Raw genomic sequence first — 18,660 nt, 5'->3', positions numbered from 1 at the left:
GGAAATATCACAATAATAATACTAAAGTTAATGATGCGGTGCCATTTAGCCGCTTCAATTTCAGAGTCCTGATGCACCAGAGCCTTACGTGACGTTACAAACTCGGGGCTGTGCGTGTGTGAATGAGCATGTCTGCTGAGAAATCCCTGCTGCTGACAAAAATAACGCTCAGTTGCGGGCCACGTTTAATTAATTTCAATAAAATATTAATAGGAGAGTTAGAAACGCAAACTGCAGCCTTTTATAAATAATTGATGACGATTATCAGTTAGTACATATAGAGCTTGGTACATGAGGTTTATTAAAAATTATTCATGCACCCACAAATTTGCAAAGATGGACCCGCAGCACTCAGCCTCGTACGCGCACAGGTGCGCGCACACCTGGAGCTGCGAGCCACTGAGCAGCTCCAGAGAAGACGTCTTACTCGTACAACCGCACTCTTAATTTGTCTCCAGCGACAGTACAATTAAATCAGATCCCGCATCCTCAGAAATCTCCAAGCCCTCTGAAAAGCAAAGAAACAGGAAGAGGATCTTTTGCTGTATGAAGTGCTTAAATGACTCGGAGGTGTTGATTCTGCGCGATTTAGTTACAGTGCGACAGCCCACGCTGTGAGATCAAGCGAGTTGTTCGAAAAGGTGCATCCACTCATTAAAATACTGAGGATGGAAAAGCAGTGGTTACAAACTTTAATCCGAAAAGTGCCTCAAATAAACACATTTCCAGTTACTTAGTTTCTCACTTCCAGTTGAACAACTTTTTAATCATTTACACGACTAAAACAAAAACCACAATCTTCCTATACGTTCTGCACCAGATGTTTAAAGTGCCAGTAATGACCTCCTCATACTCACATCTCTGATTGCGACGCCTGCCTTTGTACATGGTCATGACGAGCGTAGAAACAAAACGGGTGATGCTGTGGCTGAGCCGACTTTGCCTCCTCTTTCTCCTAAAAACCAGACAGACTGCCGGAGCACCTCCAGACTCCGAGCAGAGCTGAGCGGAGCCGCTCTGGACCGTACCATTAATCCACCTATTCCAGGGGGAGCCATAGACGCAAACGCTCCGCTATGCTCCAATAGCAAAAGCACAGAAGGGGAAGTAAAAATCCTGCTTTCACGTCTTTGCGCGGTTTATTTGCTGAGAATTAAAATGCGTTAATTATAATGATTATCTAAGGATGGCAGAAAAAAATACTGGCTACTCTCCCCTTAAAGTTTTGCCTAATAGAAGTTGTTGTAATATCTGGTATTTTTTGTGGAGCCCCTGAAGCCAAAAAAAAATAAAAAAATAAAAAATCTTGAAGAAGCTGTATGACTCCAGTAGATAAGTCTTCCAATGTTTTATATATTTTGCCCATGGCTACATTCAAAGTTTCTCCATTCCTTCACAAAGTGTTTACCAAATTAACCGGGTTTTTGTCATTTTTCATTTCTCCTGTAATGTTTGAATATTTTCAAAAGATGCCACACATCATATTTCACTTACTTACTGGCCAAAATATGCTTTTGTTATTATTAGAAAATTTTGTCTTATATTCTAATTTTCTGTTACATATAAACAGTTCCAGTGTTGGATGTTCTTATTAAACATGGTCAAAGTTTTCAAAAATTAGGTCAGTGTAGATGTGTTATCCCCATGAGACAAAAAAAAGAGCTGAGGCTCTACTTTTTTCTACTTTCTACATAGCTACACTCACTTGCAGTTCAAACCTTGGGGCAGCCAATAAGAAAAGGGTTGGCTTAAAGTGAGGGTGCCGGAAAGAGAGAGAGGGTTGACCGAGTGTCTGCCCCAACCCCCACTGTATGTTGAAAATCATTTATTTTGAACTATGCTGATCATGCAAAGCTGCTTCAGTAGAATCCACTTTAATCTAAGACTACTGAATCTAAAATAGCCATGATAGATGCAGAAAAATGTAACTGTCATGTCACAAACATGGCATGTTTAAAAGACTCTTTTCAAAGACTCCACAGATATGTCCTTAAAATATCTTCTTTGGTAATCTGACAGTTAATGATTGAATGGATGGATGGATGGATGATTTGTTTTTCTACACATCAAAATAAATTAATAAATTAGGATAACATCAGTTTACATCCCCATTGCATTCACCATCTCATTATTTCCATCGTCTTTAAAGGTGAAATATTTCTCTACAGTGAATGGTAATCAAATAATTTAAAGGTTACACAGATTCTTCCTGACTTACAGGGTTCTCGTTGTTCTCAGTTTGATGGTGAGGAGATGAAATTCCATTTAATTTGCAACAACAGTTACCTCAAGGTGCTTTATAATGTGAGGTAAAGACCCCACACTAACATAGAGAAAACCCAGACAATCCGACGCCCCCCTATGAACAAGCACTTGCCAACAGTGGGAAGAGCTGAGGGAGGGGCCGCCATCTGCTGCGCCAGGTCGGCGGTGAATAGACCCACTAAGCAAAAAGGGTGGGGTTACATAGACTAATGGGTGTCCATGAGACTCACAGGTGACCAATATGATTGATGCCGGGTGTATCAAATAGGCTTAGCCTTAAAAATCTTCATTTAAAAAAATAAAAATGAACATAAAATACTTGCATCCAATCTACAGTGTAGGCCTAATATAAAGCGAAAACAGGAGCACTGAGCAGCACTGTTCCAGTTTGCATAATCATGACCAGATGTAAATAAACATACATGTGTGATATTGTTATGTAAAAATTGCTGGCAAGGGGAAACGTTTTGATAACTTTCTGGGTTCTTGATTTTAGCCGACCTGGCCTGTGACCTAGGAGATTTGAGCAGGCTTAGCTTGCATGCAGGTGAACAGCTCATGGCATTTGTCCAGATAGCCTTGAACTTTCGTCAAATTATGTTTCCACTTATTTTTCTTTTCTAAACAGTGCCCAGCAGAGAGAAACAGCACAGAAAAACTGACCTTTGCCCACATTAGCCCAGACTGGGTCCCCAAAAGAGAAATGGGGTTGTATCAAACATAAAGCTGTAGGCAGTAAAAGCAAGACTAAAAGCTGAAAGATGCTGAATTGTGCGCTCACATGTGTGAGTCTGCACTTGTGAGCGGCCCTCTCTAACTCACTTAACCCAACAATGATATAAAAATAGTGATTGGTACAACAACAAAGATGCACACGTGTGTGCACTGCACACTCTAAATATAGACTTCTGCATTGTGTGAACACTTGCCCAGTCATAGATAATATGTTTAACATGTTTAATTACATACACACAGACTGTTGTATTCATTTTATTATTATATAATTTCAACTGTAAGAACTGTTAAGATCTTATCCTTAGTTCCATGATGCTTTATAGGTATAATGACTACATGCAAGCATAAAAAAAGGTCATTCTTTCTATTAATCACAGAATTTTAACCAATCTTTTTAGCAGAATAAACAAAACAAAATCTAATCACGGGGGTCACAAATGAACGATTCATTTGATATTTGAGCTACATCTTTAAAAAATGTCCTGATTTTTCTGTCCTCTAAAGCCACAGAAATTTTCTGTGTGACCTCACTATTCAAATGGCATCCTGTCATAAAAGTAAATCAGCCTCCCATTGTCACTGTCTCTCATTCATCAATCAGGGTTTTTAATTCATTTTAAAGTGGATAGCCTGTGGACTTAAGAGACAGATTTAAAAAAAAAAATCAGCAGTGTGTCTAAAGGAGCAGCTCTTAGGCTTGGATGAAGATGAAGCCTTGTAATTGTGATATCTAATTACACTGACATGGGGTTTGCAGCTGCCTCGTGCAAAGCCTGAAGTCTTAATTGTTTCTTTGTTCTCACAAAAAAAAGACAAGAAACTAAAAGCTCGTGAAGAAAACAGGCTGAGTGAGACGATTTGTGGCTTCAAGTCGCCGAAATCAAACTCCAGTGTCATCAGCTATTGTCTCAATTTGACATCTCTTAAGAAAGAGTAAAAATACCGCTGTGTGACTTAAGTGGTGAAAATACTGCGTGACAACAACATATAATATATATATATAATTGTGTTCTGGCATATTTTCAAAAAAGTGGCCTGAGGCTAATTTAGAAATAAACCACATTGAGTGGCAGGCGAAGAACTTTCTAACAAACAGAGAAAAATCTTTTTGTGGAATTTAATGATTCATAAATGGAAAAATGCGATTGGATATTCTGTGCAGGATGCATGCAGTCTTTCCCTCGCTGACTACAAATGAATGATACATGCTGAGGGACAGCATGAGATGTCCCAGTTTTGGTCTCAATGCTATTCTCTCAGCACCATCTAGTGTTCATGCAGATGAGAAATTAATAAATGCATCAGCAGAGGCCAACAAACTGCTGCTATTGGAAAGAAAACAGAGGAACCTTTAGACAAAAGTTTAAGCATTAATATATGAATATCAATGTGGCCTCACAGCAAGAAGGTCCTGAGTCCAGCTGGGGTCTTTCAGTGTGAAAGACCCCAGCAGGTTCTTCCTGTGTCTGCGTGGGTTATGTCTGGGTATTCCAGGATCTTCCTACAGTCCATCTTGTACCAATTGGTGACTCTAAGTGAATGCGAGCGTGAATGATTGTCTGTCTCTCTGTGTTAGCCCTGCAAAAGCCTGCCAACCTGTCCACTGTGCACCCCTATGACAGCTGCAATAGGATACCCCACTCGTGCAACCCTGAACTGGATAAGCAGAAGAACATGAATCAATATAAATATCAAATTAGCAAAAGAAAAACAAACAGGCATCTAATCAATCCTCTGTATTGATTTTATGCCATTATTCTTGTGCGTATAACGACGTTTGTTCTCCTTTGTTATCTTTTTCGTTCCTGTGAAGCCCTTCAAAACGTACTATATAAATTGATTTTAAACTAAAGCAATCTCAAAGAAATGTTTCTCCTTGTGGGGTTATTTTTATTTAAGATGGAGTTTCAGTAAACAAGCCTACAATTAAACTATTACTAGTTAACTACTACAATGTAACACCTTTCCTGACTCAAACTCACAAGTGCAGAATTTATTATAGGACCATCCGCTCTTCTCAACTAAACGCCAGGATTTCACAGGTTTTACTGTAGTATCTATTTCAACCACAGGGAGGCACTCAAACACTACAAGACTGCTGTCACCCATGAACGTTCTCAAACACTATAAACCTAAGCAAGATGTGATCACACAAACACTGATTATGAAAAATGAATGTGGGAAATATCAGTACATCTGTGTCCAGATTTTATCCACAGAGACATTACAAGAAGGGAAGCTGAGTGAGTAAAAAAAGAAATGAAACCCTCCCCTATGACCAGCAGACATCTTCATCAGGGGCCCAAGAAGCGGTTGCGAGACGAAGACCGCATCAGGGTGATTGAATGTCACTTTTAGTCACATTTAACACTTTAAGTCATTGTATCTGCAATCCAGTCATGTCTGAAGAAATTAAAGCAGGTAAAGCAAGCACGTCAGTATCTCATTGCTATCAAATCTACTCATGCAAGGGGTGTGGTACCTCAGCAGGCTGAGCTGCTCACTGCAGGATATACAGGTTTGATTCTGACCTTGTAACATTCCTGTCACATATCATACCTTCACACAGCTGCATTTTCTGTCATGCTTCAGTGAATATAATTTAATAAAAAAAAAAATGTTAAGGAAAATATCAAGCATTAATATCTTAGGCAGGCTGCAGATGCCTGTTCATGTTTAAAAGATAAGGTGTTTAGGGTTAAATTTCTTGGAAGAATAAAGGCAGAAGAGATTACTTCCAAAGTAGGAAGAGACATTACTTTAGGCAACTTACTACTGTGCATTGTTAATATGCTGGATTTAATGTGTGTGTGTGTGTGTGTGTGTGTGTGTGTGTGTGTGTGTGTGTGTGTGTGTGTGTGTGTGTGTGTGTGTGTGTGTGCATGCGCGCACAGATGGTCAGACAATCAAGAGCAGCCAGTGGAGCCTCAGTATGGCACACTAAGCAAAGTAGTATTTCACTTTGGCTGCTGTATGAAGCTCAGATGACGTGTTGACCCGAGATCTTCTCTAGACACTCTTTCTGTGTGTTTCTCAGAGAATACAACTGTGTCAGCATGCATAACAATGAGGCGAGCTTCTTTTAGCAGAGCAAAGGGGACATGTGGTTTTGTGCTGACATCACTGTGAATATGTCTGTGTTGTGGCAAAGTGAAACAGAGTGGTGTTTATGACTACGACTGTTTTTCTTGGCACTAACTGGGTCTTATGAATGCAGTGATGAGCAGCATTTATTAGAGATCTTATTATACCCCCAATTTCTGGCCTACATTTAGAGCTAAAATGTTGATTTACACCGGAGTAAAAACTTTGATTGCTACTTAGACGAAGTGATTGATACCATTTTTTTCATGGTACATTTAACACAAAGCTAGAGCCAGCAGAGACAGGAAGATAGGGACACAGGAGGGATAGCTAGTTAAGCTAAAGCCAGCAGCCACTTAATTTGGAAAGAGAATTAAAATGAAGTCAGTGCCAAAAACTCCCATGTTAAAATGCCCAACTTTGCAGCAGAGGAGGAGCCAGACATTTGAAACACCCGGGGCTTAGCCCTAAAGGATAGTATGCATGTGGGATTTTTTTTTTTTTTTTGAGGGGGGGGGGGTGTAGAAATGACTGAAAGATTAATAGGCTCTGTTTTGAGTTTTGTTCAAAAAAGAATGACTTCATATAGGGAAATATATATATCACACATGCAGGACACCTTAAACTAGTTTTTTAATTGAGCAGCAAGACAGAACGAAGTCGGGGCTGTATCAAGACACAGGGACTAAACCCCAATTCAACCAGACCCAGAACTGATCCAGAATTAAAACAGGACTACAACAGTTCAAAAGCAGGATTACTGAGGACTTAACCAAGACATAACCACAATCAGAACTAGATGATAGTAGCACTAAAAATCATCATAGACCTGCACTACACTTATTTATTTAATTCTACCAAAGTCCACTATTTAGATTGAGAAAAGTTTATATAATTATTTAGCCTTGTTGTGCAAACAAGCCTGCATAACTTAATAAATATAGAATTTGAAAAATAGCAAACCTAAAAAGAAACACTAGGTACGAGATACATGAGGACCTATGATACAGTGATACTTTTAGTAAGCAACCATTTGACTAACATGTGTGTCGCACCTGCTCTTGTTCATCTCTGTTCTGTCCTCATTCTCCATCTCAATCTCTGCTCCTCTCTCTCCCTCTTTGTGCTGACAATCATCAAATATACAGTTGAAACCAGATATTTACAAACTCTTCAGATCAAAACACTTTTTTAATTGTAACATCAAATCAGACTAAATGTTTATTTTTTTAGATTGATAAATATAAAAACATATTTGTTAACTTTAAGAGTAAAGAGAGAAACTGTCTGTGTTTTTTAATTGCAAATGGCACCAAATTGTATTCAAAATTGAGCCACACTTATGGAGCTCCACAGTTCTTTTCCTGGTGTTTTGGTTGACATCTCTTGATTTTCCCATGTCAAAGAAACAGGCTCTGTGCCACCAATTTACTCACATGGACTCTACTAACCTATCAGAAGCTTCTTCAGCTCAGAATGGAATCGTCTGGAGTTTTCTTATTAATTAACAATAAACTTAGTGTACATGTACTCCTAAATTTAATGAAAGTGATAAAAAATAGACAGCTCTGTCTCTCTTTATTCTGACATTTAACTAATTCAAAATATATTTCAATATTTATCTAAAACAAAAGTTTACTCTAAATTGATGTTGTACAGTAAAAATGTTTTATGTTTTCTCCCTAAAGTGTATGTAAATATCTGGTTACAAATGTGAATATCCTGCTGTGTACTGAAATCCCTCTTGTTTTGCATAGAAATATACTGAACAACATACAAAGCATAATATATAAAATAACATTTACCTGAGTTTTTTCTTTGAAAGAACCCTCTAATGTCCATTCTTATATTTCAGTACATAACTGAAACCGAATTAGTCGGGGAGGGTAAGAACTGAAAATATGAAATAAACACACGTAAGCTAAGACTCTCTAAAAAATAGCATTTGTTCGGCTTTTCATTTCGCCATTTGTTGATTCACTTGAAGAGCAAGTAAAATAATATTGGTCAAGTGATCAGTTTCATATCAATCTTTCGTGATGCACCGTCATATTTACATTATTTGTACGGTACGAATGATTTGCTTTGGTACCTGCTCAAACTTAAGCTCTCCTTAGTATGGCTGGCTCCGTCTCTCCAACAGCGCACTCACGGGCAGCAGCTCCCCCCGCCCCCTCGCTCAGTCGCTTAGGCTACGTTCACACTGCAGGCGAAAGCGCATCAAATCCGATTTTTTTGACCCTATGCGACCCATATCCGATCATGCTATGACAGTGTGAACGGCGCAAATCCGATATTTTCAAATCCGATCTGGGTCACTTTCGTATGTGGTACTGAATCTGATACATATCCGATGTTTTAGAAAGCGACTGCTGTTTGAATGGTCAAGTCGCATTAAATCCGCCTTTTACGTCACCGACACAAGACTGAAGCCAATTATCAGCGCCCGAGAAGACATCGCGAACGCTTCCTAGCCATCCAGTGTAGATGTCAGTGAAACTGTTGGGAAGACAACGTAAACATTTTATTTGTACTGTATAATCTGCAGATTCTGACAGAAATCTGCAGCTATCCTTTGAAGCACCGCTCCTCTCTTAAACAGCAATAAGGATCATTATTAGGTTATTTACATTATTATGTAAATAACAAAATAACTTAAAGCAAAAATTGGGAAACGTAAAGTCCGAAGTCTTTATATTAACGGCCATCAGTCAAACAATACTGTTTGTTCTTGGTCTAAACAGAGCGCGTTGTGTGTGACATCTTCTTTTGCGCATGCGGGCCGCTTTGAGCGTTCACACTAGAGCGCGTTTGCTGTCGCATTTTATTTGTAGTGTGAACGAGGAGACAAAAAAATCGGATTTGATCAAAAAATCGGAATTGAGCATTAAGACCTGCAGTGTGAACGTAGCCTTAGTGCCTGAGCTTGGATCATACCAATATCAGGGGGGGATTCACGCACAGTCATAAATTCCCACAGTGTGCACTATGTGCTTCGAATATTGTGTGTACTTTTTGTTTTATACAGTTGTCAGCCAGGCATCTAACTATGAAAAAATTACACTCCAAAAGACCCCGGGCTTCTGACAAAACAACCCGGGCTTAAGCCCCGTAAGCCACCCCCACGCTCCGCCCCTGCTTTGCAGCATTAAAAGCACATTTACAGCGTGGTACAAACAGTTTGGTCCTTTATGGATTGTTTAACACATCATAACAACTCTCAGGAGGGTAATTAATTTTTTTTATAACTTATCCACCTGGACACTGAAGGTAGGAGCTTGGCTGGTTTGACAGGCAGATGCCTCAACACCTGGCAGCTGTGGTGGATCATCTAATTAGCAGCCTCGTCTCTGCTAATTAGAGTCACTAAACTAAAACTTTCTACTTTGTCTGCACTGTTGGTGTCTTTTGGAGCGAATTTAGGAAATAATCTGACACTTAATATTGGCTTGCTCTTTGGTGCATCCTTGTGCTTCAGTTTAGGTGAGTGAGATTCTAGTGTTTCATTAGTCGGTTAGTACTAAATAGCGGTTATGCATGTCTATAGATATCTATAGATATCTTGCTAGCTAAGCTCATTAGCATTAACTAATAACTTTACTGCCTTGTACAACTACATGACAACTTCTAGCTAAAAGGAAGCTAACATAAAGACCACATCTATTTTTTAAACACAATCTTTGCTGGAAAACTGTTTAAAACAGTTGATTGGGCGCTGAGCTGAAGCTAGCTGACAGATAGTCTAACTTAGCCATAAAGAGACTGTTCAAAGCTAGAATACTGCTATTTCTAAAATAGACCTATGGTCTTTATGTAGTTTTGTTTTTAGTTTTTTCAAACAAAAATAGAGAGAAAATCAAAAGGAGCAAACCCTGGCTGGTCTGTCTTTATTTTATATTTGTTTCCTAAAGACACAGCTGGTTTGCCTGATAAGCTGACAGCTAGCAAGACATATAAGCAGGGATTTGACATTGGGTTTTCATTACTGAGCTTAAGGGTTCAGCTGACAAATGTCCTGCAAACACATAGTAGACATTGTGATACTTTTTCATATGTTGTCTGATAGTGAATTGATGCTAATCTCTGGTGCCCACCTGGTGCCCACATTTCACTATACTCTTGACAGTTTTTGAGTCTGAACAGCAACTTGAATTAATCATATGCAAACAACTTTGGCTTTTGTGGCATTTCTATTTTAACTATGATGTTAAAAAAAATCACAGTGCTTACTGTTTTTTCCAGTTTTACTAAATTAAGTATCCCTGAAATGTCTCTAATATTGTCTCTGCCTGAGACAGCTATTCACTTTGAAAAGTAAAGCCTTATAGCAAATGTTAGAAAGGGTTACGTTATCTGAGGAGCTGTCGGTTACCAAATTTAAGTTTTTATATTTTTACCTAACTGTGGTGAGCTCAGGTATTCTTTTAGTTAGTTGGTGGACTGCTTTGACTCTACAGTCCTCAGTTAGCATGTTAAAGTTCCTGACAGCACAATTAGAAAATAACTGGACAAGTGTGGCTCATTTGGAAGTGTTACTAGGAGAAAGTCTCTTCTCTCTAAAAGGAACAAGGCAGCAAGGCTTAGGCTTCCAGAGTCGCATCTGATAAAGACACAAGACTTGTACAAATGAGACCAAAAGTGGAGATGTTTGGCCATAATGCTCAGAGCCAGATTTGGCAAAAAACAAACACATCAGAATAAGCACCTCGTACCAACTGTCACGCACGGTGGTGGAGGGGTGATGATCTTGGCTTGTTTTGTAGTTACAGGACCTGGGTGCCTTACAGACATTGAGTCGACCTGTATACCAAAGTATTATAGAGTCAAATGTGAGGCGAACCCATCTACCAGCTAAACCTTTGCCAGAACGAGGTCATGTAACAGGAAAATGATCCCAAGCACAGCAGCAAATGTAGAACAGAATAGCTGAAAAAGAAAAGTCTAGACCTCAACCTGATTGAAATGCAGCAGTGGGACCTTAAGCTGTGAATAAACGAATGGCCACAAACGCCAATGAACTGAAGCAATGCTGTAAAGAAGAGTGGGCCAAAATTCCTCCACAATGATGTAAGAGACTGATAAAGCCATACAGAAAATGGTTATTTCAAGTTATTGCTGCTAAAGGTGCTTCTACCAGCTATTCAATCATGGGGACTGAATAGAGGTCTGTGAAAACTCTTTTTCACAGGACTGTAAACTAGAGTCTTGTTGATGTATAAATGCAAAGTTTGGTACAAACTAAAGGACAAAACCAGAAACTTAGTCTTTAAATTATAATGAACTGATAGATTGGGTAGTTCCAGTTAATCATTTCCAGAGAGGTCTGAGATCTGGAGGGTTCCTCACCATTAGACTTGTACTGATATCTTGGTGAGTACAATAATCATATTATATGAATAATCATCAAAAACACTCGTGTGTGGTGTTTTTTTTTTTTTTTTTGTTTTTTTTTAAAGGATACATTTTCATTACTGGCTCAGGCTGATAACTTGAGTGACAGTTTCACTAAAGAGATCAGTCATATAGTTACAATAATACCAGAACAGTTCTCAAGTCACGTAATTATGTGTAATAACTGTTAACCTTGCAATTTTACCACTGCCGCATGTAATTTCATATCCAGAAATGCATGAAACTGGGAAAATATAAGGTAGAATTACAGATGTGACCCTGCAGCACTCTTATTCATATTTAATGAGAGAACAGGGCTTGGGGAGGACTTTTATTCTCTATGGAGGAGGCTGTGAGCCAATCAATAAGTAATATAAGGAAGACTTAGAGGGATCCACAGAATGCCTATGAGGACTGAGGCCTGAATGTATGTACAGTACGAGCTCGCCTTGTGTCCTTCCCGCAGCATCTCCCTTTTTAACTCAGCTGATTAAGTAAAAACGTATTCTGTATCTCAGAAACTTTGCCGAGGCCATACTTCAGTTTATTAAATTATTTCATACTTTTTACAGATCAAATATAAGACTGGCAACCAGATACAGTGCAGAACTTTTGACCATGAATGGTAAAAACCAAATGACAGCTCAAGGTCTTCCGGCATTATTGATTAAAAATAAGAGTTGATCATTTGTAAGCTGTTCAGGCTCCATGAGGTTGAAACATAATTCTAGAAGCCCTTACACGGACCAAATCAATCATATTTTAAATCTTAAATTAAAACTGATTTTGTTTAGGTTTCTAAATAAACATTTATTATTGCTAGTTATTTTATTTAAAAAGGGAAAAAATGATCAAGTCTACTAGTTCATCTCAGAAAATGTAAATATCTGGATGGGTAAGCAGGAACAGATGGATTTATGGATGGAAACTTTCATATATTTTGAATTTATTCAATGTAAAGTGAAATATCAGGTCTTTCCTGTATTTGGCTTATAGATCATGAAAATCAGAACTCAGGCTTCTCAAATTGTGAAAATATCATAAGAACATTTCCTAGTATTCTGTAAAATATGTTCATTTTTATATTGAGTACTTGGTTGGGAGTCGATGCAGGATGGCATGGAGACAATCAGCTTGTGACACTGCTGAGTTGACACTGAAGCCCAGGTGGTTTTGATAGTAACAGGCCTAGGGAGCTGAATACAGTAATGACATGTCTAGCAAACAATTTGGTAATAGCTGTGGCATTGTGGGCAGGTACTAAGTCCTGGTGGAAAAGGCAATACACATCTTCCGGTAGATGACTATGTTGACTCTGGACTTGATAAAACACAGTGGACAAGCCATTCCAGCAGATTACATGGCACCCCAAATCAACCCAGATTTAGGAAACTTTACACTGGTCTGGATTCTGTGCTCTCCACTACTCCTCCAGACTCTGGGACCTTGATTTCCAAATGAAATGAAAGAATGTACCTTCACCAGAAAAGAGGACTTTGGACTATTGAGCAATATTTCAGTTCTTTTTCTCCTTAGCCCAGACAAGATACTTCTGACACTGTCTCTGGTTCAGGAATAGCTTAATATCATAATAGCCCCTTTTCTGAATACCCCTATGTGTGGTGGCTCTTGCACTGATACCAGCCTCAGTCCTTGTGAAGTTCTCTTGACAATCCACTGTTGCTTGTCCACCTTTTCCCATCATACTTTTTCCTTCCAGTTAATTTTAATACAGCACTCTGTGAACAGCCATCCTTTTCAGCAATGACCTGCTGTTGCTTACCTCGTTTGCATGAACTTCTATTATTGTTTCCCATGCTTTTCCACCAAGGTTATCCAAATTGACATCATTAAGATCATTTCCTTTAGTAAAAGTATAAATATACTACTATGAAATCGTTCATAACAAGAAAAAGTCTTTCAAAGATATAATGGAAAGACTCAAATTGCTGTACCGTATATGTCGTGTGCAAGTGACCTCTTTAGCATTTTATTGTTATTGATACATTATTGAGCAGTAAATGAGCCCTGCAGCAGGTCAAGTTGGAGCATTTTTCAATAACTATATTGTGTGCATATAACATTATAAGAGTAGTATCAGGATGGATTACTGAATAGGACTGCCAGGCACAGAGCCAGATCACATGGCCTTAGAGATTTCATTTGGCCAGAGCCCTGGTAAGACATGACTGTTAACATCTCTTGTTGGGCAGTCAATCAAACAACAAAGAGACACAAAAACCTCTTAAACAGCCACACTACTAAGAGGCACAGAACAAAAAAGTCACAATACAGATGAAAATGCCAACAGCTTTAAAGAAACACAAAATGTTTGCAGTCAAAGCAACGCGGTAAAAAAAAGAAGAAGCACAGAGACAAAGATAAACCACCAGCAGGCTTTCAGTCTGGTTTTGCTGTTGTATAGCACGGATGCGGGCTTTCTGGATGAAAGTGCCCAGAAGTTTATTCTGTCATAATCAGATCTGTCAACAATAGCAGCTTAAGCTCAGAAGTAAATGTATTAAAGTGTATTGAGAGAATGTAGTAGATTGACTGCAAATCCAAACACTTATACAAGTACCTGAAAATTGTACAGTACAGTGTTGGAGTAAATAATCACGTTAATTTCCTGCTCTGAATTTTCAGATCAATCTGACGAATAAAAGTGGCCATGTAAACTGAAAACTAGAAACTGCTGGTACACCAGCATCCCTGTCCACAGTGCAGCGAGATTTACATGTAGCGGGTTTCAATCAAGAAGGAAGCCCCTGCTCTAAAACCTTCGGCATTCCTCACTTCTGCTAAGAGGACATTAAAGATGTATGTTGTACAATCATTCCACTGTGGAAAAGGTTTAAAAAAAATAACAATTAAAAGCCCCAAACTATTGTTGATCAGTGTATAAAAATTTCTGACCACAATTGTATGTCCTGACACACAGTGAAACTAGAACCAACTCCGAAGTATTGAAAGTATTTAAGCTGTAAACAAAGTTCTCTCTATTTATACTGCAAGTACTGAATATACTGCTTCAGTTGATCATATGTTCACTGTAGTATATGTGGAGTATAATGGAAAGTTTCACCTGTTCATGGATCAAAATTGTTGCTTACCAAGTGATTGTCCAGCAACGATCCTGGCGTTCTCTCCAGCCACGGCTGCCCGGGCATTCCTCTCGCTGGCGTACTGAACAAAGGCGTAGCCTTTGTGGACAGAACAGCCCACAATCTTGCCGTATTTGGCAAAGATGGCCTCAATGTCAGCCTTGGTTACTACGGCTGTGTTGAGGTTGCCGATGAAAACGCGAGAGTTGAGGGAGCGAGGATCATTCTTGTTGGTCACGTTGCTGGTCTGGGTCTTCCCAGTCATCCTATTCCTGCAGCAATGCCTGCAGGGAGACACAGTTGAACACTGCTCAGGAAGCCAGGAAGGTTAGATTGCAGAGGTTATACATAGAGAGTCAAACAGCGAGCAGCAGTGGGATGTAAACACTGGTCAGATCTGAGAGCATATGTTGTAAATAATTCCTCAGATTTTCTTTGTACAGGCTGAGAAACAAATCCCTCCCTAGTAAAACTGGGGTAAAAAGGCTTGCATGTTATCCTAAAGGCTTTTTGTAGACAAATCTTTAATGATTTTAGATTAGTCATATTCACGTATTTATTTATTTATTTATTTTTAAAACTGCCACTTGTAAAAATTATAATACAGCATGTATTTGGTGTCATCTTGAACCTCCTGAGAAATTTTTATGATTAAACAAATGAGCAAAAGGACTGACAAAGAGGAAGACATTGATAGATAATAATTACAATAAATATCAAGCAAAGTTTAAATCAAACTCCAGGCACCATTGAACATAATTTTACAAAGCCAAACCTTGATTGCTGACATTTTTTTTTCAATCATCTTTCAACTGTTTTCTCAATTAATCATTTAAAACATCAAAAAATAAAATAAGGTAAGAGGGAACTCTTTCCTGGTGTCTATTTTTTTAGTTGATAAAACCCAACAATATTCAGTTTGCTGACATAAAACAAAGAAAAAAACAAGAAAATCTATAATTTAAAAAATGACTGACAGTAACTTTGGATTTACTCCACTGCTTATATATTTTTAAACTAATTGCTTGATTGTGGAAGCAAAAATCAAAAACCCAATGAAAATGAAATACATTTAAAATGTCTGAACAGACTGATTTTGGTTATTTTTGCCTAAACTGCTATTTTAAAATTCTACATTATTTATCTCGAGTATTCAATGAATCACATGGTTACAGCTCATGAGTCGTTATGCTGCTTATGCTGTTATTATCCTTGTCTAAGTGTTCACTTGTACTTGTGCCTACCTCAGTGAGCATGGAGACTGAGACAGATTGCTGTCTGCAGGAGGGGAGAGGAACTCTGACACGGAGGCGGCTGTGATTCAGGCGTGTGAATCTGATAGATCTCACTATATATGTGAACTGTGTTCCCACATTTGAAAATAGCGCATCACACTGAAGTCACAAGAATCCCCACTCACTGTTTTACCCTTTTCTTTTTTTTTTTCCCTTTTGAGTCTCTTCTATATGCAGTGCCAGAGGTGGCCTTTATACTCCAACTGAGTATTTCACATTATAATCACTATGTTCATCTTTTTCACAGCGTTTCAAAAAGGAGAAAATGTAGTATTATATATTGTTACCGCTATGGTTGACACATTGTTTCTATATACATGTTCATGTGATAAATAAAGCACACCCTACTTATCAGCACATTAAAAAAGTCCTTAGCAAGTCTTAAAATTAGGTAAATATACCAACATTATTTATTTACATCCATTATTTATTTATTTACCAAAAACTAAGTGCAAATGCAGAAGTATGTTAATGTTCATGACAGTACATTTACCTTGTTTGTAAAGGATGCCATGAGAAAGTGTCTTTTTTTCTAAAAACAGCATGGCAACACAGCTTAGGATCACATTATACATGCCGCTTTGGTTGCTTTGCACATTGCTATTGATGTTGCATTCACTTGAATGATAGGTGTGAGGCCCCAGACATCAGCACTGGTATAAGAGGAGAAATCTAATCTTTTCAAACTTTTGCAATAACTCTCTCTGTATACACTGTGAATTCTGGGCTTGTACTAATATATCATTAAACTGGTGGTTTAAAAAATCGACACGACAAACTGGCTGTATCTCTAGCAACCAACATTCAAGGTGTAGGTAATTGGTGCACAACCGGCCAAAACAAGTTTGAAGCAATGGTGTAAATATGAGTGTGCCAAAATTCCTCCACAGCCATGTGACAGACTGATAAATTCATACAGAAAACAATTACTACATGCTAAAGCAGCTAAAGGTCATTCTACAAACTCAAACAAATAAATGACATGGTGTAACACGTTGTTGTATTTAGATTTTTTTTAACAAGCAAAAACACAGATTTTTTTATTATATCCTGATAAACACCTGATAAAACCTTAGACTTGAGAGGTGTACTTTCTTTTTTACATGACTGTATATGTACAAACTTGCTTTGTGTAAAGGTACCAACCTCCCAGGTTATCAGCATTAATCTTGTAGTATGTCATTATATTTGCATCATAATATCACAAATGACATTTAACTGCATAACCACTACTTATGCTTAGGTTAAGTACTCTTTGAATGAAAGATTTATTTGAGTGCAGCATGGTATGTGAAAGCATGTGAATATTTTAACCACCAGAAGAAGAATTACTTTCAAACAGAAACCAGGTCAACAGAAATACAGATAATTTAACTGGACTCCTAACATTAATTTGCATTTAAGCATAAAGCCAATAGGTCATCTAGAATTAATCTTAGGGCAATCCTTCTGTAAACATCAGCAGCACATCATGATCTTTTTACCTCTGTGGAGCCTGCACTGTTTGCTCCTATCATGCCACAGTCCTGGGAGACGAGCATAAAGATGTGCACCACAATAATCGGACACATCCACTTCAAGAGGAAGGAAGAAACTTTCAAGTTGTTTCTTCTTGGAATTCCCAGTTGGTGGTGGTCTTTGTTTGTGAGTGAGAGTGTGTAATGAGGCTTTCTTAACCCAGATTTCACAAAGTATAGACACATTGCCATGCAGGATAAGCTCTCATGAGGCTATAAGGACAGAAGTGAGTCCCAGTGGTTAGCGCTGTTACAGCTACTCACAGAGAGTAGAGAGATTAATTATTAATACTAAGAATTATTTAACTAGATTTAGATATATTTGTTTATATATAGTCATAATCAATTAATTTACAATCTCTGTGGTTTAAGCTTCTTAATTGAGAGGGTGCTCTGGGTTGTTCTTGTGTTATGGAGCTTTAAAAAGTCTCATTAGTAGATTTTATTTCCTGTACTGAATCAAGTTAGCTGTCTTTGTGCTAGGCTAAGCTAATCACCTGCTGGATGAGCGTCTTCTTCTAATTAAACATTAAAGCTAAGAAATCTAAAAAACTCATTTTATAGAATCTAAAATATTTACTGTTTTCTATATAGTACTTGCTAGCTGATGTGCCTCTTACGAATATATTTAATTGCTTGATTTTGCTGCACAGCTGAAATCAAATGACCTGAATATAAAACATATACAAAAAGAGGTGCAGTTATATCCATAGGTATTTTCTCAGAAATATTTTCCCTGCTGGAGGTGGAGTGCAAGCATGTCGAGTGACAGTTACTCTAAACATCTGCACACATCTACACCAACACAGACGCACTGAGTGCAGTCAATCCTCTCTCAGGTTCCCCTTGCGTCACAGCTTCCCCCATCCTCCCCAACCGCTTCTTTACTTCCATCCTTTGCCTCCACCCACATATAATCCACTCTAAATCTCCTCTGCTGCTCTTCAAAAAATCTCCTTTTGCACAACAGAGAAGAGTAGATGAATTAAAACTGGTGCATGTCCCATATTACGGTAGTGCTGTGAGTTTGGAGTTAATTGACTTAATTATCGGTAGTGAGAGAGCAGGAAGCTGACACTCTATCCAATCAAACCTCAAATCCCATTCACCCCGTCTCTACCTTTTGAATGGTATCGCACCCCCAACACCTTACCCAACCTGCGGAGTGACTGATGGATGTGGAGTGCACTGAATGGTCTCTTTGAGGCAAATGTACAGAGGTGAGGCCATTAGATGGAAGATAGTTGATTAAGCAGGAGAATATTTTAA

At 38.3% G+C, this 18,660-nt stretch overlaps 1 protein-coding gene across 2 annotated transcripts in view; it reads right to left on the bottom strand.

Annotated features, from left to right (window-relative positions):
* The window catches only part of LOC101485289 (RNA-binding Raly-like protein), a 57,463-nt gene that overhangs the window by 25,707 nt on the left and 13,096 nt on the right, over positions 1 to 18,660 (bottom strand). Inside the window, exon 2 of one of the 2 annotated variants that reach the window (XM_012920199.3) lies at positions 14,589 to 14,863. In XM_012920199.3, coding sequence (XP_012775653.1) covers positions 14,589 to 14,844 — 256 coding nt within the window. In that variant the 5' untranslated portion in view covers positions 14,845 to 14,863. Of the gene's footprint in view, positions 1 to 857; positions 1,026 to 14,588; positions 14,864 to 18,660 lie in introns of those variants that run through there. The other variant, XM_076876761.1, reaches the window with a different exon arrangement.

Source organism: Maylandia zebra, linkage group LG18 (genome assembly GCF_041146795.1).
Source record: "Maylandia zebra isolate NMK-2024a linkage group LG18, Mzebra_GT3a, whole genome shotgun sequence".
Classification (NCBI taxonomy): domain Eukaryota; kingdom Metazoa; phylum Chordata; class Actinopteri; order Cichliformes; family Cichlidae; genus Maylandia; species Maylandia zebra.
This window is presented reverse-complemented; position numbering and strand designations above follow the sequence as displayed.